A 24,756-nucleotide genomic window follows, 5' to 3' on the forward strand; every position below is an offset into this window, starting at 1 on the left:
CATGGAGCTGTCTGCTTACGGTCTGCGAGTGAGAATGCTCAGTTTAGCAGAAGGACCGAGTGGGGTGCATTGTTCTCACATTCAGGAGAAAGTCGGTTCAAACGTTCATCTGGCAGCCCAAATTTAGGTTTTCTGTCATTTCCTTAAATCGATGATTCCTCTAAAATGGCACAGCCGAATTCCTTCCTCCATCTCTAATGATGTCGATGTCAACAGAAAGTTAAATCCAACCTTCCTTTCTTCCCTTTTATATCGAAAGACACCATTATGCTCAAAACTTAGAAAGCTTGCCGTTTCTCCAGAAAGCAATGGGAGCTTAGAGATACACACCTTACAGACATATTGGGGACACACATCGTGTGCCTTTAAAAATGTAAGGCGGTGATCAATACTTTGATTCAGCAAAAACCTAAAGTTTACTCCATGTAAAAAATCTCCATCATTGGTTGATGTAAGTAAATTTTAAGTTAGATAGAGACACAGGATGCTGACGCCGAAGAGCATTTCATTATTCAGAGAGAGGGACAGAGAAAGAGTGACGTAACTTTTTCCGTGAAGGGTTGTAGGACTAACTTATTGGTCAACCAGCTAGAAAGAGGGGACTGATGTTACGTGAGGAGCAGTATTATCAGTCGGCTTTCAAGAGATCTGCAATCGAGCAAATTAAAATTCACTAGGAGACGCAGAATGCGGTAATGCGAGGCTTCTTCGTAATTAACATTTGATTAGGACTCACTCAATTACCGAGAGTGTCCGTTATCGAAATTCTCTGTTGAGAGCCACCGAGCTGATGTGTTGGGGGCTTAGAAAATTTGTGACCTGATCTGCACTCAACTGCTGGCGAGGGTCTTTGGTTCCACCAGTGACGGAGTCTGCAGCCACATCAGCCTCCACCGGCAGTAATAAGATGAGACTAGGCCGCAATCACAAGGCGATGTGGAGGGACATTAGTTTTACAGTAATCTTGTAATTTCAATTTTCATTCTGAAGACTGTTATTTTAATAACAGTGAACAGTTATTTTCAACTCCGACTACAGGTGTGACATATCCCCCTGTGTAGTACTATGTGTTTTCAGTTACTTCATAACAGTCACTGAGCACTTCACGATTGTTATTAATTAACTTACGCCGTTTTTAACATCTTCTACCTGCCCCCTCTGTGTCATATACGCCACGTTCTGGTAAGGGCCAAAAGTTGCCATTTGTTTATCAAGCATTTTATTAGTATAAATCAAAGTAATTGTAATTCGTGTCTGATTTAGTAGCCATAATTTTTAAAAGAGTAAGCCACCATTTGACTGTGTATTGTTATATTTATCTTATGCTCTAACCAGATTCCGGCGTCTGTTTCACTATAAAGCATAATGCTAAAAGTTGTTAAACCGTTATTAAGTTATATTTGTTAAGACAGTCCTGCTTTGGATATGAATTAACAATGCTCTGGCAACTTTTACCATTGTACTTGATAATGGCATAAAAGCCGAAATCTGGATTATACAAAAGGTAAATATAATAACAAGAGCGTAACGGCGGTTAACTCTTTCAAAGTATTGGATGACTGTGGGTCAACGCCATCGAAAAGTTTTAAGTAGTCATAATTTTCCCTGTCATTGTATTTAGGAGGATAACCTTGTAATTGTCTTTGCGACGCCTTCCAAGATTCCAGTTCACTAACCTGGGGCGCCAAATTACTGATTTCAGATTATCTCTCCAACACCATATAGACGTTTGGCTCACAAGAATCGTACAGTTAAATGTACTTAAACTTTCCAGTATGTTTCAGTTGCTACGCCATTTCACTCAACACAATGTGATGCATCGGTTATCCGTGACAGTAAAATTTTTTCTGCAGGAAAACTTGAACATGTTTTCTCTACTGACCACGTGCCACTGTTGTTGCGCAATGGTCTCAGCGTGTGTCGAGACGTGCAACTTAACTGTTTTGTCCTCTCGTATATCTGTCTCTCTCTCTCAATTGTGATGTTAAGTATGTGGAAATTCCTCTGTCTGCAACTTTTCATCACCTCAAACATCTTTATCATCTATCCATATTCTGTGCTGGGTTCGAAGTAGTCTCACTCAACAGGTCATGTCAGTCATCGTTACTTCCTTCCATGTTAGCCACATGTTGACATAATCATTTTACGGTATCTATCTGAACTGTATTTCTAATATGACTTGTGATTTTTGTTGGCTACAGAGGTGACGGTAACATCCCAACCCAATATAAATACTAGTGAAAACGAAGAAATCGTGCAGAGCAACGATAGGAATTAATGTGCTAATAAACTCACGTTCAGAAAAACTAGAACACCTACAACGACTAGAGAAAGGACGTTCATATTCACAAGTATAACCGTAAGAAATGATTATAATTTCAGTCACCTCGGTTCTGCAAGTGTCCTGTTGCCTAGTAGGCACAGGTTCCGCCACGGGCCGTGATGAATTTTTCCATGCGTGACGGCGCTGACGCGTATAAGGCGCTAATGGCGTATGTAATTTAGCCATCCATGCTGCATTCACCTAGCTCCAAAGTTCAACTGGTTGAAATGTCTCTGAGCACTATGGGACTTAACATCTGAGGTCATTAGTCCCCTAGAACCTATAACTACTTAAACCTACCGAACCTAAGGACATCACACACATCCACGCCCGAGGCAGGATTCGAAAAAATAGTTCAAATGGCTCTGAGCACTATGGGACTTAACAGCTGTGGTCATCAGTCCCCTAGAACTTAGAACTACTTAAACCTAACTAACCTAAGGACATCACATACATCCATGCCCGAGACAGGATTCGAACCTGCGACCGTAGCAGTCGCGCGGTTCCGGACTGCGCGCCTAGAACCGCGAGACCACCGCGGCCGGCGCAGGATTCGAACCTGCGACCGTAGTGGCCGCGCGGTTCCGGACTGAAGCGCCTAGAACCTCTCGGCAACACTGGCAGGCTTCCAAAGTTCATCTGTGATGGTTCTTATCGGGTCACTGCGCTGCACCCTTCGTTACGTAATTCCACACATTTACGATTGGCGACAAGTTTAATGATCTGGCTGGCCATGGCAAAAGGTGACATCCTGTGACACAAAGAAGGTACGTATTCGTGCAGCAACATGTGGTTGTACATTGTCTTGCTGAAAAATGACGTCTGGGTTGTTGTACAGAATGGATGTGGCTTGGGTCGCAGGACGTCATTTACGTAAGTCACAATGGTGACAGTGCACTGGAAAAGTGCCAACTGTATTTTATGGTAGTACTCAATAGAGCCCACTCCATATGGCCTTGAGATGGCTCAGTATGTCTTGTGCGAATGCAGTCACTGTGATCCCGTTCCCCTGTCTGTGGCGAAATGAAATTCAGCCATCATTTTCAAATAAACAGAACCAGGATTCGTCATAAAACACTATCTGAGGCCACGCCTGTCCTCAGTGATGCCTTTTCGTACGCCATTGTCGTCTAGCATGTTTCTGCACATTCGTCGAAAGTAGGCAGAGAAGTGGAGGACGCGGTCGTAGCCAATGTCGCTATAAACGGCAACGGATTGTCACGCCTGGCAGTGTACGGTGTGCTATAGTGTTCCACTGATGCGCCAGAGCCGAGGACGCTGATTTGTCCTGCAGCGCTGTTCGGATCAGGCGTCGATGTTCTGCGGGGGTAGTCTGGAAGGAGTGACCTGACATATCTCGTCGTGAACCATTCTGCACACACCCATTGCACTGCCGAAACTCTTCGATCCACACAAGCAGCACTTTCCCAGATGGATTCTCTCATTCCAAAATATGCCTTCTTTCTAATTCACTGGTTTGCCGGTACAGTTCAAAAAATGGTTCAAATGGTTCTGAGCACTATGAGACTTAACGTATGAGGTCATCAGTCCCCTAGAACTTAGAACTACTTAAACCTAACTAACCTAATGACATCACACACATACTGCAACAGCAGAAGTACTTTAGCACCTGGCGGTGGGATTTTGCAGGCAACTTTCCTATATGACCCCAGCTGGTGATGAGGTCTAGCCTGCATCTGATGCCGCAACATTCATATTGGTCATTTTAAAATGTAATCTAAATCATTCTCATTTACACAATTAAGAAAAAGCTAATTTTTTAATGGAGGGAAGTGTGAGGGATCAAAATTGTATTGTGAGTCTAGGACTTGAATGCGGTAAGTAGGTTCGAATTGATGTACGTTGCAGTGCATGTGCAGAGCTTAAAAGACTTGACCAGGATGGACCTGTGAGGAGAAAGGATCATAGAAGCAACAAGTAAATACGAGGGTCGATTCAGACGTCCTTGCACACAGCGCATGCTCAATCATTGCGGTGGCGTTATGAAGTTGAAATTCATATCAGTTGTGAACGTGAGGGTCGTATATCGTTTGGCGGTTTGCATACCTGTGTGATGAGTAATCATAATTCATGTAATTCATGCGCATAATGGCATTATTTCAGCACAGTATTAAATGAGGTTTTGGCGTCATTTGAAATTCCAAGAGTCTCTTTAACCATTTATGTTTCATATACCTAATGTTATTATTTTAGAATCTTGTTAAATTTGTCTCGGAAACTTCTGAGCCTCCTAATTCCACTCTACATATCACTCCTCAAACACTCAACATCGTGGCTTGAGTATGTGAAGGGGCCCTTGAGACAAAATTTACGGTGTAGTCTGACACTATCACTAACAAGGCAGAAATTAAGTCAGGTAAATTTCTACAAGGTAATTCAAAATTTTGCTGAACTTCATGGCTGTTGTTGAATAAAGCTTACATCAACACATACTTTCAAACACATGCAGTTCACAGTTTGTTGTCGGTTACATGTTTCGTAGGAATGAGAAAGGTATGACACACCCACTATTTTTCGTTAAAAAGAATCTAAGGTAATTGTGTGGCCATCGTAACTCGCGAGTATCTTGGAAATAGTGACTTACAAGTAAGTGGTACATGAGCACTGTCACATGATTTTTAGAAAATTACACACACGATGAATATTTGTTGAACCTGTGAAACGGGTGGTTGTATGTCGCATGTTCTGACACAGCAGTTCTGACTAACTATAAGTTAACAGTCCACTGCTTGCATCGAAGGAGAAAGGCTGAGGGGGAAATGACAGTGCTGTTCTTTGCAGGTTTACTCTAGCATTTGCCCAGAAGAACACTGGACTACAACTTAGTCACACCCATGTTTAATTACGCCAATAACGTGTAACTACGCCGCCAGTCTTGACATCTCCTTCAGTTCAGCGAGGAGGACCGTGAGTTTCTTCAGATATTCCATTTACTGGAAAATCCAGCAACGAATTATGAAATCAGGGAGAGCTACCACACTGCGAGGATGTTGGTTGATAAGTTTCACACTCTCTTCCAAATATTTTCGAAATATTCACAAATATAATTTTTCATATATGCAGATTTATCAGTACTTGAACAATGATTTACTCAAGAAAACTTTTACCTACTAGTATATTCCCTTAGTGGTGGAATTACCAAAAATGCTGCAGCACGCATAATTTTTTATTTGTGACCGGGTAACCAAATATCAATTTCCGTAGTTCCACTTTCAAAATTGCCATAATAGCAACATATTTTCAAAAAGGCTTTTCATCCCCTACTTCACCTCCATCAGGGTGAAATTTCGAACAATCCCGCATTAAACGATGCCTACCAAGTTAGTTTCCCTAGAGGTTTGGGGTGTACGATGATGAGTCATTCATTTAGTCAGTCAGTCCAGACTTTTCCATTTATATGTATATAGAGGTTGACGTTTCTGATATAGTTTCATGTACTTAGTTGTTCCATGACAATATACGAGGGCTGTCCAGAAAGTAAGTTACGACCGGTCGCGAAATGGAAACCACTGGGAAAATCCGGTAAAGCTTTGCACAGATGTGTTGGGCAGTGTCTCTAGTGTGCCCGTCGATCGTGTCGCGTCGCTCTTTTCAGTTTTGAGTGAACAGTGAGCACGTAAATATGCGTAGGGAATAGCGTCTCCCGCCAAGTATGAGTGCCTGGTTAGAGATTTCGCCTGTGTCATGCAGCCCACTTAACACAACTGTCGAGCAGTTCCTTCTTCATGTCGATTCTCGGCCGCACACTGCAGGGGCAATGATGACGCTCCTGCAGCGTTTCCGGTGAGAAGTGTTTGATCACCCACAATGCAGTACCTAATTGGCTACCCCTGAGTCTCATCTCTGCTCACAAGAACCGCTGGCTATGAAGACACAATTTTTCCACAGACAACGAGCTGCAGACCAGTGCAGATAACTGGCCGAAAGCACAGGCGGCTGCTTTCTATGACGAGGATATTGGAAAGTTGATACAACACTACGACAAACTTCGAAGTTGGAGCGGCGAATATGATGAGAATTAGGTGGGAGGTGTGCCTAACTGTTGCAAATAAAACGTTTCTGGTTTTCACTGTGGTTTCCATTTCACGACCGATCGTAACTTACTTTCTGGACAGCCCTCGTATATTGGCTCCTCAGTTTGGCCTTACGCAACAAGACGCGCAAATAAGGTAATAAAATGGGGATCCTTTCGCATTCGCATTGAATGTTCATTTATCGATAGCACAAATACATGTCATGTTTGAAAGTGTCATTGACGAAGTGTCGCAGTCGTCTCTGCTTCCCGTCAGATAGGGCACTTTGATGACTTGCTTTCTTACGGCATGTTATTCCGTAGGTTCGACCGTCCGCAATAATACACTAACAAATCGGACAACTTCATCGACGGTGTGGCCATACGAACATGATTTGATGATGATGATGATGATGTTCGATTTGTGGGACGCTCAACTGCGTGGTCATCAGCGCCCGTACCAAGTCCCAATTTTTACACAGTCCATTATTTTACACAGTCTAATATAGCCACTGTCACAATTGATGATGATTAAATGATGAGGACGACACATAAGCACAGTCCCAAGGCAGAGAAAATCCGCAACCCAACCGAGAATCGGACCAGGGACCCCGTGATCCAGAGGCCAGAGCCACTAGAGCACGAGCCGCGGATACATACAGACATGCAAATACACTTAGTTTCTGTTGCTCTGTCACGTTCATAAATGAATCCTGCTTACTCCTCTCACGTCACACAATTGACTGGCTCATTCACACCACGTCAGTGCCAAGATCTAGGTCAGAAATGGGTCTTTCAGGAAGTTGATTAATATTATTATTGCGCTAAGCTCGTTCACACAAGCAATTAACGTACATCAGTGCATAAGAAATAATGCACTCAACGAAAATATTCTCCATGGCTGGTTGTTAATCATTACTCAATATCGCCCGCATCTCGTGGTCGTGCGGTAGCGTTCTCGCTTCCCACGCCCGGGTTCCCGGGTTCGATTCCCGGCGGGGTCTGGGATTTTCTCTGCCTCGTGATGGCTGGGTGTTGTGTGCTGTCCTTAGGTTAGTTAGGTTTAAGTAGTTCTAAGTTCTAGGGGACTGATGACCATAGATGTTAAGTCCCATAGTGCTCAGAGCCATTTGAACCATTACTCAATATCGCACCTAATTTCGAAGTACTACGTTGGTATAGGAAGACATATGAAAAACAACGTTACCATTCAACTTTTAACACTACGCTATTCGTCGGACTGTTAATTACGCATTGGTAATTTAGCTAACGCCAGCCATTCATGCATTCACAACAGCAACTTGTGATTTTATGGGACTCTCCTCAGTGATTATTGTTTTACTTGAAGTACCGCTCTTGGTATCGACAAAATATTTGCTGGTGTTGTTCTTGTGACAGATGGACACCACAGCTTTCCTTATGTTTCCTCATTCAAAAACTACGAACAATGCATTCTTGTCCTTTTGTATCAGACAAATGTGCAGCGGATAATATTGCTTACAAATAATTTTAGCACAGAATAAGCTGTAAATTTAAGGTAGTCATTACAGCAGAGGTTCTTAACTGGTGGTATTTTTCCAGGAAGAAGATAAATTACACGTGCACGAAAGTAAATATTCAGACGATATTTTAATCAAAACTTCATGTGAAGTTACCAAAGAATCTGCAATACAGTCTAAAATTAAGCTATTTGTTTTACTTTGCAATACGTATCGCGTAACAAGCGAATTGTATTATGATACTCTAACGTATCCGAACGATCTGAATCGTGTTGCGTCTGATTTTCGTGAAGCCTTCAGAGAGTCTAATCTCTTTTCGGTACAGTCGTTTGACTATAGGAAATGACTACCACGAAAGACCACTAGAGAACAGTGTCCCTTATGGCAGTGAATCCAGATGGAACATTAATACCACGATATTGCAAATATCAGTATTACAATAAGTGACGTGTCAAAAATGTTGTCACTCACAGTAGCATCTGACACATTTAATACCTGCGACGCTTGTCACAAAAATTATCCAGGCATTCATAACCATAACAATTTTTTTATGAATAACATATTTGGAAAGATGATGTTGTCTCGCAAACTTCTTTGACACTTAAGAGTATTCTTACTCTCTAAAAGATTTTAAAACCACCAGTGAACCATCATTAACTTCGCGACTGGTTACCGAACTAACCAGTTAGGGAAAACCGTGATTAACGACGTCAATACTGCATGCAAACCTCAAAATCACCAATATATCGGTATTAATTTCACTTAACTCGAGACAGCATATGGACGCGTGTTCATAAACTTCAAAACACGTGATGTAAGACTTTGTCTTGTTCGGGCATTCAGAGACAGCACCTAATCAAAGTGTTAACAAAGCGTGATTAAATGTTTGAGATCAGGTTTTTTCAACAGTACCGATATGTTTGAAACTAAAATGACAAGACTATACATTTTTCTCTCACGTTTGATTCAAGAGAAGTAGCTATCACAGTTATTTTCTAGTCACGAACAGACGTTGGATGTCGGTTTCTTTCACCAGTAGCGAGATGTGCCATTGTTTGAACTGCAAATGACACGTCAAAACTGGTATCTACCCTAATTGTTGACAGCAATATGAAAATTTTTGTGCGCAGTCAGCATTCGACCCCACTTACGTGTCCACGTGTCTTTCGTAGAGGTCTCGAGTAGTGGGAAATCTTGGGGAAACTATATCATCCAAAACGGCGTCATTTGCTACTAAAGAGGAGATGAGAGCTCGTAGCCCAGTCCAGCCACCACATATCAAAGATAAATAAAATCGGAAATCTGTATCTAGTGACCTTATATGACGTTTCGATTAATGACTAAAATAATACGTGTACTGTAAGAAAACGTACTGGGTACAGTGTTTCTAGTTGCAAAAATTCCTCGTCTGTTATGGCCTAACGTAAACTCGCTCTGTTGCAATCAGTAGCGAACTAACACCGTAGTTAATATGGATCAGGTAAAAAGAAGTAACCCTGTGTTCTTCAAAATTTTTGGATGTGAGGTCTGCCAGTTCTTGACTTCGCATTACGAACAGTAAAGAGTGCAAGTTCGTGCGTGTTAGAAATTTTTGCCATAAATGAAAATCGAACGTAGACCTAGAGCATAACAAGTTAGCATTAATCTAACACATCACAGATGTAGAAATTTAGTTGGTTCATGATTTTGTTGTATGGGTAAAGCACCACGCTGTGTTAGTATTATGACTTCCTGACTCCCTGGAGATGGATATGAGCCTTTTCACTATTATCATATCCTACGTAGACCTTTTGCCATTACCCAACTGCCTCAGCTTCCCAATGCATACTAACCATTATTAACAGGCATCGCCAGACACTTTTCACGACTTTCAATGTCAAATGAAGAATATAGGGTTGCACAGTGATTCCTAATCCACATTAAACATGATGTCCTTTTGCTACCGACTGAAGAAGAATTAGTTTCCTGCTGATTCTAACGTGGCACTGACAACTACGTTCAAAAATATCCGACACTTAACGTGTCTTTCTGTGAGGCACACAACGTCGCTTTTTTCGGGATTCGACTACAGGCTCCGAAATGATAGAAGCGATATAGTAAAAAAAAAAAAAAAAAAAAAAAAAAAAAAAAAAAAAAAAAAAAAAAAAACTAAGTGAAGGGATCAACGACGAACTTCAACGGATGTCATGTGACGTCCGTTACGACCAAATACAACGAACGATAACGAACAAAATGCAAAAAAAAATGGAAACGTGTTTTCCTACTATACACCGGGCCCGGGTTCGATTCCCAGCCTGGTTGAAAATTTTCTCTGCTTGTGGAGTGGTTGTTGTATTGTCATCATCGCCGAAGTGCAAGTCGCCCATTGTAGCGTCACTTGAAATATGAATTACCACCCGGTGACCGAAATTCACCAAATGATGATGATGATGATGATGATGATGATGATGATGATGAATGGTTTGTGGGGCGCTTAACTGCGTGGTCATCAGCGCCTGTACAAAGTCCCAACTTTTTGCACAGTCAAATTTTTTATTCAGTCGAACCTAGCCACTGTCACGAATGATGATGATGATGAAAAGGCAAGGAGAACACAAACACCCAGTCCACGGGGAGAGAAAATCCCCAACCCGGCCGGGAAACGAACCCCGGACCCAGTGATCCAGGGGCAGCAACGCTAGCCACTATACCTCGAGCTGCGAACGCTTTACCGGGTAGTTCCTTTCGGCCAACAATGCCACACGTTCATTCTTACAGTGCCCTCCTGGGGTGCAAGTTAATCTCTGACATTTTACATGTCATTGTCTCTATACGGGCCTCGTTGTTTTTACGAAACTGTTGTAAATGTTTACAACTTCAGTATGTGTTATTCCCATGCATTCTGCTGTACATCGTTTTACATAATCGAAGTAATTATGTCTTCAGAGCTCATTTTAAAAAATGCAGTTATCTAATTTTTCTTAGTAACTTTACGACAGACATTTTCGATATTTCGTAGATCACGCTTAGAAGGTTTCACTGACACTTGTGTTTGCAAGACGCACTAACGTCAAACTTCTTAGTAATGACTGAACTTCTTCCGAAAAAAGGAAATATACAAACTTCACACATCTTCTCGTGCTTGCAAATATTTCTACTATCATTAAATTCTCTTATTAGTGCCTCTAATAATTTGTATACACTGATGAGCTAAAACATTCTGACCACCTTCTTAATAGCATATTGGTCCACCTCTGCTACGCAGTATAACAGCATTTCCGCGTGACATATACCAAATACGTTCATAGCAATGTGGCAACATGGGGACTCTCAGAGATCACACAATTCAAGAAAATTAACGCGCCCAATGCACCACGGTTCCTCCTGATCTCACGTACTGAAGAAGGTCTGTCCTTCGCCACAGTAAATCCGTTTATTATTCAGAAAGGTGTTGATGCAGTTGCTGGCCCTGTGAAATCCCGTTCTCGTTTATGGAATGGCACTTTGCTTTTGGAGACTATTTCTGATTCTCAAGCACAACAACTGCTTCCTGCCTCGCTTCTCCACAGCTACCCTGTTTGCGTCGAGGCACATAGAACTTAAAATTCTTCTGTGGTGTAATTTTCACCAGGTTGCTCGACGGTTTCACAAGGCCGAAATCCCATCTTATCTCTCTGATAAGGATGACATTGCCGTCCATCGTGTAATGAAAAAGGTAGATTCCACCACAGTGCCGACCTGCACTCTTTTCCTCACCTTTGATATGGTGGTACTGCCGTCAGAGATCAAAGCAGGCTATGAAATTATCACAGCCCGGCCGTACATTCCGAAACCGATGAAATGCTACCAGTGTCATCATTTCAACCACACTAGAACGTCTTGTCGACACACAAAAAAATGTGTCACCTATGGTATGGATGCACACGAGGGCGATTGTGCACCTCCTGCTCCCCGCTTTAGCGGTTCTAGGCGCGTCAGTCCGTGACCGCGTGACTGCTACGGTCGCAGGTTCAAATCCTGCCTCGGACATGGATGTGTGTGATGTCCTTAGGTTAGTTAGGTTTAAGTTGTTCTAGGGGTCTGATGACCTCAGATGTTACGTCCCATAGTGCCCAGAGCCATTTGAACCATTCTCCGCCTCGTGATGACTAGGTGTTGTGTGCTGTCCTTAGGTTTAAGTAGTTCTAAGTTCTAGGAGACTGATGACCATAGATGTTAAGTCCCATAGTTCTCAGAGCCATTTGAGCCAACCATTCTACCCGGTGTATCAACTGCAATGGCGGCCAATGCGCCTCCTCTCGGGATTGTCCCATGTATCCATGTATCTAGATGAGTGGGCTGTCCAAGTGATTCGGATAAAGGAAAAAGTGCCTTACCCAGTAGCTCGCAAGTTGCTGGCTAGTCGCAGACCCTGTCTTCTTTCGTCTGGCACCTATAGTTCTGTTCTTGTTACCCCTCGCTCCATAAAGGACATGGCCACACAGCCATGTGACCTCAAATTCGGCTCTGAGGTTGTGAAATCGCCCAGTGTCAAGGTAGCATCGCCATCCCCCCGTCCCGCTGTGCAACAGACTGTCAAACTCTCACCTCAAGGGCCACCAACTACACAACCAGCACGCAGGAAAGGACAGGAGCAGTACTCCCACGAGGACTTCCTCCGTCACTCCAGCCAAACACCACCCGAACCGGAAAGGCTCGAAGAAGTCCGCAAAAGGCAAACGGTCTTCTCCTTCGCCAACTCGAAGATTCTCTTCGACGGGTTCGCCACGTGGTACCTTAGCCCGGCCGGCCTCTGCCTCGTTGGTGCGCACCACCGACCATTTCTCCGCGGTGGACTCCACAGACCGACCGCAAAAGCAAGCCGATGCTTCCGTCGACCCCATGGAACAGTATCCTCCTGCTTCTGTGGCCTGTAGTAGCGAATCTACATCGGCTGTCACTCGGCAGCCGCCAATTTAACACCCCTACATCTCTTCCTCCTCATTACTGTCCTCCAATGGAACGTTCGCGGCCTTCGGTCCCACAATGAGGATTTACGGCTGCTTTTAGCATCGGAGCATCCCCTTATGCTCTGTCTTCAGGGAACAATATTGCGCTTTCACGACCGCTTTGATCTGTCACATTAATTACCGACTCGTTTTGACCTTCCCCCTGAGGTCGGCATTCCATCTGATGGGGGCATCATGCTGCTCATACGGAATGACCTTCATAGTCAACCAATCTGCCTGACTACCCATCTTCAAACTGTTGCAGTTCGCCTATTCCTTATCTGCCTGAATTTTTCCCTCTGTACCATTTATGTACCTCCCTCATTCGATGTCACCATGGCAGACTACCTTCAGAATATTGGGCAGCTACCTCCTCCGTTTTTGCTACTCGGTGACTTTAAAGCGCATTGTTCCCTTTGCGGTTCTCCCAGGATCTGTCAGAGAGGTGCCCTCTTGGTAGACCTTAACCAACTTAACCTATTCTGCCTTAGCACTGGAGCACCAACTTTCCTTTCCGACTCCTCGCACACCTATTCCCATTAGGACCAATTCTTTTGCACTGCCCAGCTTTCCCATCGTCTTGAGTGGTCCGTTCTTTCTGGCGCCAACTCGAGAGACCATTTCCCAGATACTCTCCTTCAGCTGACTCCTACCCCGTCTACATGCACCGCCAAATAGCAGCTTACTAAGGCTGACTGGCAGTTTTACTCCTCCCTGGTGACCTTCGAAGAACAAGATTTCCCCAGTTGTAATGACCAGATGGACTATCTCACCAACTTTATCCACACCCTGAAGAATCTTCCATTCCTCGCACTTCCTCTTTATCACGTCGTGTCCCAGTCCCTTGGTGGACTGAGGCACGCCGCCACGCAGATGGACGCGGAGACGTGCTCTCCGCGTTCTGCGTTTTTAACCACCGCCCTACGCTGGAAAATTGCATTCATTATAAACAGATACGTGCAAAGAGTCGTCGACAAAAGAACTAGTTGGATTTCATTCAATAGTTCTTTTAACAGTTCCATACCTTCCTCTGTCGTGTGGGCCAACCTCCAACGGCTCTCAGGATCCAAGATCCATTCCCCAGTATCCGGCGTGACGGTAACTGACTATGTCATCGTGGGCCCTATTGCTATCTCCAATACCTTGGGTCGCCATTCTCCGGAAGTTTGGAGCTCATCTCACTAGCACCCTGCCTTCAGCCATCGGAAATGAGTGGAGGAGGCTCGAGCGGTACCCTTCACTTATCCGAGTCGTGAGTGCTACAATGCCACCTTTACTAAGAGGGAGCTGGATCATGCTCTTAGTTCATCCCGATCCTTCGTCCCAGAACCAGACGCCATCCACATTCAGATGTTGCACCACCTTTCTCTTGCACCTTTATGGTTAACCCGTGCAACCGCCTGTGGGCTGGCGCGAAGCCACCGTCATACCCATACCTCGGCCCGGTAAGGACAAAAACCTTCATTCTAGCTACCGGCCCATCTCTCTTACCAGCAGCGTTTGCAAGGTGATGGAACGTATGATTCGCGCTCGGCTGGTGTGATGGTTCGAGTCTCACCATTTACTAACGACTGCACAGTGTGTATTTCGAGCTCAGCGTTCTGCATTTGACCCTCTCGTTACTTCGTTCACCCATGTCATGAATGATTTTCTGCGGAAATCCCGGAGTGTGGCCGTGTTTTTCGATTTGGAGAAATCCTGTGACAACTGCTGGAGAACTGCTATCCTCCATGCTCATTACTCGTGGGGCTTCCGTGACGACCTGCCCTGTTTCCTTCGGGCATTTTTACAAGACCGACGTTTTAAGGTGTGTGTGGGTTCTGCATTGTCAGACACATTTGTCAAGGGAAAAGGGGTGCCTCAGGGATCCGTCCTGAGCGGCGTCCTCTTTGCTGTCGCCATTCACCCTGTAACGGCCTGTCTCCCGCCGAACATCCCTGGCTCCCTTTCTGTTGATGATTTTGCCATCTATTGCAGTTCTCCACAGATATGTCTCACTGAGCGGCGTCTTCAGCGCTGTCTTGATTGCCTTTACTGCTGGAGCATTGACAATGGCTTTCCCTTTTCCACTGACAAAACCGTCTGTATGTATTTCTGGCGGCGCAAATCGTTTCTCTCACCATCTCTACATCTTGATCCTGTTGCCCTATCGTTCGTTGACACTACTAAATTACTGCGTCCCACACTCGATAGGAACTCTCTTGGTCCTCCCGTGTATCTTACCTCGCATTCCGCTGTACGTGGTCCCTCAATGTCCTACGTGTTGTGGGGCGGCGGGTGGAAATTATTGTTGTTAATATATGTAGAATGTTATGTAGAAAAGATGCATTTCCCGGCCTATTCACCATATGTGCGGCAGCGGGTGGAATTATTGTTGTTAAATGTTCCTATTATTTATGCTGTGGTTTGCCGTTCTCAACACTGGCTCTCTAACTACAATATTGGCAACCAGAAAGTGATGAGCAAAACGTGAAGACTGTAATTAGAATTCCAAGTGCCCACTTCATCTGAGAAATACACTTATAGCTACAGCTTATAGCTCTGAGGAATTAGGAGATTGTCTGCGATTCATAATCAAAAACGATTCTCTCTTAAATGTTCACTATATTCTGAAAGTCACAGACCAAAAAGAATCCACACAATCCAACTAACAGAGCAGTTCAGAGTCTAATGCGCTGATGCAACTATAACTGTTCAAATTAACTGTTTAAGTGAGTGCTCGCCAGAATTTGATGATAATGTTCATCAAACGCCACGCTAAATAATGGTAGAATGTCTGTCCCGCGGCGGCACGTGAAAATACGACATACGAAAACTGAAGATAGATCATTCAAGTCATCCCAGAATTAACACTTCAGTCGAAAACGATTTCATGGTTACGCGTATCCCGAGTAACTTATTACGGCATCCGAGGCTGTTTAAAGCAATGATACCGACGCGACGCGACTCCCGGCGCAGGTGGTGTGCTACTAAGCGTCTGGAGAGAACTGGGGCCTTTTTCTCTCGCGCCGCGTTCTTATATATAAAGCCGCGGTGCGGACGCCTAAGGGAACGCCTGATCAATTGCGCTCTCCCGACTAGCCGCTGGGCTAGTAATGCACCACTTTAAGTTATCGAATGAATCATTGCTTCCTTTGCTGATGGCCGATCAAGCTCTCAATTTAAATGTGCAATCAGCACAGAGGTAAGTAATCATAATAAAAGTCTGACGTGGCTAAGTCGAATATTTTGGGCGAGAGAATTAATTTAATTACACTACACGCAGTAGACGAGCTCTGAACTTGCCCTTTGGAGATACGCTATTGCTATAGTTTTATAGTTATTCAATTGAAACTTCTCACATCTTCATGATTATAGCGGATCTCCCTTCTACTTAAATATAAACATCCTAGCCTTATTTATTGGCCTACTTAATCTATCTTGCTTCCTTAATATCTAAGACAAAAACCATAAAATCATGAATTTCAACTAAAATTTTAATTTGTGAGATCCAGAATACTGTTTCTACTAAATTATTATGCAAAAGGAATCTAAATACAAATTTTTAAGTTTCTAGCTCTTTTCTGTTGCGCCAATGATTTTTACAGAAAAATATCCAAATTTCGAAAATGGTTAAAGTTATTGAACTGACATTCAACACATATTGATTTAGTATTACTCCTGACATGCTAGAAACGTTTCAGGTTATTTACTTGATTTTTAAAGTATTGCGCAACATTTATGACGTCAGAGATAATTACAGCGGATTGGCTGGCACACAATGGAAAAACTGATGTGAATTTTATACGGCGTGAGTACGCTGCTTCCCTACAGTGTCCTCAATGGTACTTCCTGGGGTGCCGATCGAACCACCCTCCTCCGTTTCTACCGGTCCCTTTGCCTTTCGAAACCAGACCATGTGTGCTTTGTGTGTGCACCTGCACACCCATCCCTGTTGCGCCGTCGCAGCACTATCCACCATCATGGCATCTGGTTGGCTACAGGCGCCTTCTACACCAACTCGATTCAGAGTCTGTATGCTGAAACTGCTGAACACCACTGTCCTACCGCCGTGACTTTCCCCTCAGCAGGTATGCATGCCGTTTGTCTGCCATGCTTGGCCATGCCTCCTATGCCTCCTTCTTTGATGATTCCTTTGATCGTCAGGATAGGGCTAGTTCCTCCTCTCTATTACCTCCTGGTGTCTGCTTTCAGCACTTGCTACGGCTGCTTCACGCTACCTGCAATTTTACCGGCGGTGTGAACCCTTCACCACTTTGGCTTCGTGAAACGGCCCATATTAACCTTGGCCTTCATTAGCTTCCTAAGGACGCTACTCCCTCCTCGGTCTATTGCCTTCAGTTTCACGAACTTCACATGGAGCTTCGCAATAGTACCTTTGTATACACTGATGGTCCTCTGACTGACCGTGGGGGCGGGTGTGCCTTCGTCATTGTCACCCCTGTCTTTCGATATGGGCTTCTGTCACACTTCTCAGTATTTACAGCCGAGCTCTTCGCCTTGTATCAAGCCACGGAGTACATCCGGAGACACGGCGTTTCCAATTGTGTCCTCTGCTCAGACTCACTCAGTGCCCTTGAAAGTCTATGTGCACTGTACACTGCCCATCCCTCAGTGCAGCGGATCCAGGAAAACTGTCACTTGCTCACTCTTGGTGGAGCCAGTGTCATGTTTCTGTAGCTTCCTGACCATGTCGGTCTGCCAGGAAACGAGGCTGCTGGCGCTGCTGCAAAAGTCGCAATACTCGTACCTCAGCCTGCGAGTACCTATATTCCCTCCGATGATTTCTGCATTGCCGTCGGTCAGGAGGTGGTGTCCCTGTGGCATCGCCAATGGTCTTCCATTCACCGGAATAAGCTCCGTCTTATTAAGCCGCTTTCAGCCCCTTGGACGATCTCTTCTCCGCCCTCCCGCTGGAGGAGATAATTTTAACTCGGATGCGCATTGGGCACTGCCTTTTTAGACATCGTCATGTGCTAAGTGGCGCTACCCCACCACGTTGTGCACATTGGGCCCAAATTTTCAGTCCGCCACTTACTAATAGAATGCCCTTTTTTTAACCATTTATGTTCCACCTTGCGTCTGCCGTCTGAATTATCAGCTGTTTTAGCTAATGACGCGCGGGCTGTCGACCACGTTTTACTTTTTATCCGCCGACGCAATATGGTGAAGGCCATTTAATTTTTATTTTCGGACCTCCATCTCTGTATGGATTTATTTTTGGCCTTTTTCCACCTGCCTGTTTTAAGCTGTCTCCTATTCTGTCCATTGGGACTGACGTCTAGTCGTTTAACTCCTCTCTGTTTTCGTCTTCTATAGTTTTGACTTGGACGCTTATGACCCCAGCTGTATTTTGTGCCCTAAAACAAAACAAAACAATGAAGGAATACAGGTGATCTGCAATAATGTTCCCGCAGTCCACAAGAGCCAAGATGTTTTCGATTACAGTCACAGATCCCATGTGCTCGTAAGTGACCGTTTCCGAGACACTCGTTCCCACGTGCAGGGTCGTAACAACTTGATCTTTGTCAAATCCTCTTATGTCACTGGATTTCCCATTTTCGGCCCCTATCGGCGCTAGTACGATTCCTCAATCTTTTGTGCTTGGCTTATAAACTTTCCGTACCCACATCACGTGCCTTCAGCTTCATCAGCCGAATTCAATCATGCGGTGACTATTGGTCACAATGTTTGGCTCATCAAGGTGTTTGTATGTATGCATACCACATAAATTCACAACTAACCAACGGAAGTGATGTTCCGTGTCAGCCACTTATTTGAAAGGAAGGAAAAATAATTTTTAATGTCGCCATGCTAAAGTGGCTATTGAAGGTAGAGAACCACCTTGCACAAGTCTGGGATGTGAAAGAAATCGACCGTTTTATTTCCCAAGGAACCATACTCAATCTCTTTAGATAAACCACTGTAAACCCAGATCTTGATGTCTGCTCGAGAATTTTTGCTTTGATACTTCCAGTTGCTAATGCAATGTAAACTTACTCGAAACGAGAATGGAGCTAAGACTTTTATGGCTACTGACACATACGGAAAATATGTTTCTTGAAACTAAATTACTGTCTTTGTTAAGTTTATATAGTGGTAGTAGTATGTATTTACCCTGTCAAAATTTGTTATTTCGTAAACTGATTCACATCAACTTAAATATGTACATGATTATTTCGTAAACTGATTCACATCAACTTAAATATGTACATGACGTTTCTTGTTTTAATCAGCTTTACATACAAACAGTTAAGTCAGTATGGAAGATCGAGTGCTAAACTAGGTTGCCTGAAACATGGTGACTGGAATTGTAGAACAGATAGTTCAGTGTTTCTCATTTACTAATAAATTTCTTTCAAACTGTTTGTGTGTAATTCACGTAAGCTGTAGAACTACTTTCTAAAGCATATGTCATACCTAACGATATTAGCTCATAGCATGATCCAGTGGTGTTACGTGGTTTGTACTCATAGAAAATGAGCTACTTGTTTTTAGCCACAAAATGTTCACGGGGAACTTCCGTTTTTGTTTCAGCAGTTTGACGCCCTATGTAAAATGGAAGTCGCCTTCTTCACTTCAAGAGCAGCGATAAATGTAAGTATTACGCCTTGACTTTGTCAGAGTTTAATACCTTATTTAATCTAGCATTACGAATTAAATATTTTAATACCTTATTTAATCTAGCATTACGAATTAAATATTAAATTAACTTTTTGACTTGTCTATTCTCAGAGCACCATTATAAATAGTAATCTACTTTAGTAATTTGAATTCCTCTCTGTTATTTCCTTAGAAAATATAAATAGTGCTACTATGATTTGATTATGAGCTAATATTAACTTTTGCAGAGGTTGTGACACAGAATAGCCAGATTTGTGCTTCTTATTAACTGCTCGATGATGTGACATGATGCAAGATATTTGAAATCCTCAGAAAATGAGTATATGCTATACGGAAAGGTGGGCAATACGCCATGTGAACTGGAACAGTGAGGGCACAATAATAAAGGAAGACCAAGAGAAAGTTTCTCGGATAAAAAGAGCGAAAATATGGATGCACTCTCTCCGCTTTTCTATACTGTCTATGCATCAAAGAATCAATGGAAGTGTTACATCAAAATTTCAGGTGTGCGTTTAAAATGATAGGTGAAAGGATCGGGCAAGACACACTAATGACATTGCTGTTGTCTGTGAGAATATGGAAGAATTACACGAACTGTTTAATGGAATGAAAAATCTATTCGACACATGTATAGTGAGTTAAGCCAATGTAAGACCAACGAATTAAAGACGAACAGAATTTCGACTAGCGACAAATTTACCATAAAAATCGGAGACCAATTAGCAGACGAAGAGTTGGAATTTTGCTATCCAGGAGGCAAAATGAAGCTTATTAGTCGAAACACCTCGAAGATAAGAAGACAAGCACAGACAAAGAGAACACTACTCTTCACATAAATCTTGTACTATCAAGCATAGACCTTAACTCGAAAAAAATTCGTAGGAAGTACGAGAGCAGCATTGCACTGAGGGATCAGAATAACGGACTGTTAGAAAAATCTAAAACAAAGAATAGAGCCGTTTGTTACGTGGTGCTACAGAAAGATACTCAGAATTAGCAGAATGATGTCACAAAGACTTGCACACTTTTCACGTCGTCTTCTCAATTCTTGACGTTTTTTCATTTCACGGACCTAAATCATCCGATACTTTGATACATTACAACATCTGCATTGATCCCATGGAGTTATAGTGAGTATCGGCTTCAGTGCTGTTCTATCAATATGTAAGTTAGCCTCCAAAACATATAAAATTTACGTTGTTGTAAGAAACATTTAGTTTGCTTTTCTCGCTTTATAGCATCCATATTTCTTGCCCTTTTTATTAACTGTTACCTCTGAGGCGCTGCAAACCCATTGGCAAAACGTGACACATTATACAGTACGATCAAAATTATTTGTTTTTTCCGAATATCATCTGATTTTCTATTTTCATAAGAAAGCATCATATCTCTCTCTGCTGTATTTTCTCTACTTACATTTCCTTCTTTCTATTTCTCTGCTCTTTATTTCTCGTGGACGTTCCCACAGAAGCATTCAGCTCTATCCGTGACGTTTTGTTCTATTTCTATTGACTCAGAATGAGATCACGAAAGTAACCATGCAGACTCTAAGAGGAGACCTGCAGTAGACCCCGGAACAGAATACAGCGTTAAATCCGTACAGACACAGCTACAGTTGCAGGAAAATTCATTGTGAAAACAAATTTGCGATCGTCTGCGAAACTGAAAAGCACAGTTCAGGGGTGGATAACAGCTCAGCTTTAAATGTCGTGAGTATGGTGGACACGGACACAAAAGAATTATCATAAATGAAACTTAAAGAAGGAAGTCTTCCCAAATTCAATACATTGTGATCCTTAATAGCTTCCTTTGTGTTTGGATGCATGTTGTTTTTTAATTGATGCATTTAATGTAGCGGTTTCGTGGTATTTGGACTCTGGTGCGACTGAACACCGTGTGTAAGACTTAAGTGGCTAACAGTAATAAATAATGCAACAACTGGATCTGTTTCGGAGGCAATGAAGTTCGGTAAGATGAATGTTGTCAGCTATATCAATTGAAAAGTAATGGTAATTTCGATTAAAAATTACTTATTTTTTCATGTACTAGCCCAGAAGTTACTGTCAGCGCACAGACTGGAGACAAATAGTTTGAAAGTCTCGTCTGAGAAAGGAAGAGCCAAAACTGAAAGAGGAAGGGATGTTGTTGCCATTATAAAGACTAATTAGGGGAATATTTACGATCTGAAATTCGCCAGAAATCCCTGGACGGTATTTCATACCGAAACTCTGTAAATCGGGCCTCAGAGTTTAGAACAGTTGAATTATATCGAGTTACAATTGTTTCCGAATTATGTGGAAAGAATTAAAATTGAGGATATGAAGACAGCAGAATCTGGCACCACATGTGTGGAAGGCAAGATAACAAGACTTCCACGTAGTCAGAAGAGGACAAGAGTGAAACGTCCACTGGAGGTAGTACATAGTGACTGTTACTCCCACGTCTTATGACAGAAAGAGGTAAATTGTTACATATATAGATGACTATATGCACGTAACAGCTTTATATATGGTGCAACGTAAATCCAAAATATTGGAATTTGTTAAAAGGCTGTACCTATGGCAACTGCTCAATTCAGTTTGAGGATTGGTTGATTCCGCTATGGTACTGTAAGTGAATACCTATCAAATGAGATTGGAACCCAGATGTGATATACATCACAGTAAAATTGAGTGAGTGAACTCATGAATAGGAACATTATAAATCAGATTCACTGCATATTGTTGAACAGTTAACTTGAAAAACATTTTGGGTCGGAAGGACTAAAAGCTTTTGTTTATTTGATGAACACAACGCCAATATGTGCATTAAAATGAAAATTCCTGCTACTCTGTGGTGTGGTGATATTCGAAAGATGCCGAAATTGGTTGTGTTTGTTTGCGTAGCATATTCTGACATCATGTAGAAGTGCTTGTTGGGAAGCCTGATTACATTATAAAGAAGTGCTTCATGATTTAATATTGTCAAAATGGAGAGTGGCTATGGTGTCCTGAAGAGAGACACAATCATTTTTGGAAGAGACGTCAAGTGTAATGAAAATCGTCTTCATTTTGAAATTGAAGACTGGTTCTCTTGCAAAGGAGACACAACCACACAAACGATGAGCTTATCATTGATGAAGAAATTGTCAATAACTGTATTAATTGCTCGATATCAATTGAAAACGGAGATGAAGATGTTGAACCTCTCGAAATCCGCAGAAGTGCAAGAGGTAGTAAATGTTGGGTGTTGATGGAAGTCTATGCTGTATTAGCAATGAATGGATAAATTACGTCGACCAAGTCCTGGAGACTTTCAGTGAGATTTAGAGCAGATCAAATAAAGAACAAATGGCTTTTATGCTGTAGCAGAAGAGATGTAAGTAATTAATGGAAACGAAACCTGGACACAACGTGGGTTTTTAAAGTGAAATGTGGTGATATAGTACCTTTAACGCTACATATACATCTACAGGCACATACAGAATCCGCAAGCCGACGTACGGTGAGTGGCGGAGGGTACCGTTTAGCAGTACTAGTCGTTGCCTGTCCCGTTTCACTCGCATACAGAGCAGGGAAAAACGACTGTCTACATGCCTTCGTATGTGCCCTTATTTCTCGTATTTTATTCTCGTGGTCCTTACATGAAATGTATGTTGACGGTTGTAGGCTCGTTCTGCGGTCAGCTTCAAGCGCCAGTACTTAAAATTTCTCAATAGTCTTCCTCGCAACGAACGTCGCCTTCCCTTCACGGATTTTCATTTGAGTTAAAGAAGCATCTCCGTAACACTTGCGTGAGGTTAGAAGCAAACGGTAACAAATATACCACTCTGCCTTTGAACTGCTCGATTTCTTCCTTTAATCCAACCTGGTGATGATCCCAAACACTCGAGCAGCACTCAAGAATAGGTCGCACTAGCGTTCTGTATGTGGTCTCCATCTCAGGACTAGCCACACTTCCCCAAAATTCCCTCAATAAACCACGGTCTTCGATTTACCTGCCCCCCTTCCCTACCACAGTCCTCACATGCTCGTTCCATTCCAGCTGTTCAAACGAGGCAACTGTGTCAAGCAGGACGCTACTATTGCTGTATCCTAAAATTACGGGTCTGATTTACCTACTCATCCACATTAACTTACGTTTTTTTTAATTTATTTACTTTTCACACTTAGAGCCAGCTGCCATACATCACACCAACTAGAAATTCTGTCTAAGTCATTTTGTACCATCCTACAGTCACTGAAAGATGACACCTTCACGTATACTACAGCACCAACAAAAACCGCTGACTGCTTTCCCCGAAACCACTAACGCATACAGAAAATAGTAACTGTCCTATCACACTTCCCTGGGATGCTTCTGTCTGTGCTCTTGTCTCTGAGACAACATACTAGGATCTATTACGTAAGAAACCTTCGAGTCATTCACATGTTTCGAAACCTATTCCATTGGCTCATACCTTCGTTAGCAATCTGCAGTGGGGTACCGAGACGAATGCTTGTCGGAAATCTGCGAATATGGAACCTGCCTCTTCTCCTTCATCCATAGTTTGCAGTATATCATGTGAGAAAAGGGCAAGCTTCCGGTCTCTAGGGAATTTATTACGTTCGAACTCATAATATGCTCTGGAACTCTGCAGCAAGCAGATTTTAATTATATTGGTCGGCAATACTGAAGGTGTATTCCTCTGCCCTACTTATATACAACAGTCAGCTGCCAATTTTTCTATTCGCTTGGGACTTTGCGTTAGGTGAGAGGGTCACGATGACAGCAAGATAAATGAGAGGCTAGTGTCATAGTGTACTCTTTGCAGAATCGAATTGCGATTTCATCCTGACCTGTCGACTTGTTTCCTCTCAACTCTTCCAGCTTTTTTCCTGCGCCAGGGATGCTTATTACCCTGTCATCCACACGGGACTCTGTGCGATGGTCAAACGACGGTATATATGTAGGATTGTCCTGTGTGAACGATTTCTTATGTATGGGATTTAAAATTTGGTCTTTCGTTTTTCTTTCTTCAACTGGCGCACCGGTCAGTGAGTGACTGAACGGAAGCCTTAGACCCTTTAGCGATTTCACATAGGACCAGAACAGACTAGTTGCTCGAAGTTATGCTCAAAGAAGAAAGTTTGACCATTAGGATGCATAATTACGCTTCTGCTGCAAGTCTGACAGCTCTGTGAAATTACTCTCTGTTATGAATTATGAAAAACTGATTGCACGTAAAATGCACGGAAACTTAAATGAAGACATTTATCTAAAGGTAGCGGCAGAATTTGTTGCATACCCACGTACTGTAGGTAAGGTAAACAAAGCATTTGGTGGTTTATA

At 42.9% G+C, this 24,756-nt stretch overlaps 1 protein-coding gene across 2 annotated transcripts in view; it reads left to right on the plus strand.

The window, feature by feature from the left end:
* LOC126095172 (uncharacterized) overlaps positions 1–24,756 on the plus strand; it is a 1,128,014-nt gene that overhangs the window by 1,068,093 nt on the left and 35,165 nt on the right. Inside the window, exon 7 of one of the 2 annotated variants that reach the window (XM_049909900.1) lies at positions 19,360–19,419. In XM_049909900.1, coding sequence (XP_049765857.1) covers positions 19,360–19,419 — 60 coding nt within the window. The remainder of the gene's footprint in view (positions 1–19,359; positions 19,420–24,756) is intronic. The other variant, XM_049909901.1, reaches the window with a different exon arrangement.

This window comes from Schistocerca cancellata, chromosome 8, assembly GCF_023864275.1.
Source record: "Schistocerca cancellata isolate TAMUIC-IGC-003103 chromosome 8, iqSchCanc2.1, whole genome shotgun sequence".
Taxonomy (NCBI): Eukaryota; Metazoa; Arthropoda; class Insecta; order Orthoptera; family Acrididae; genus Schistocerca; species Schistocerca cancellata.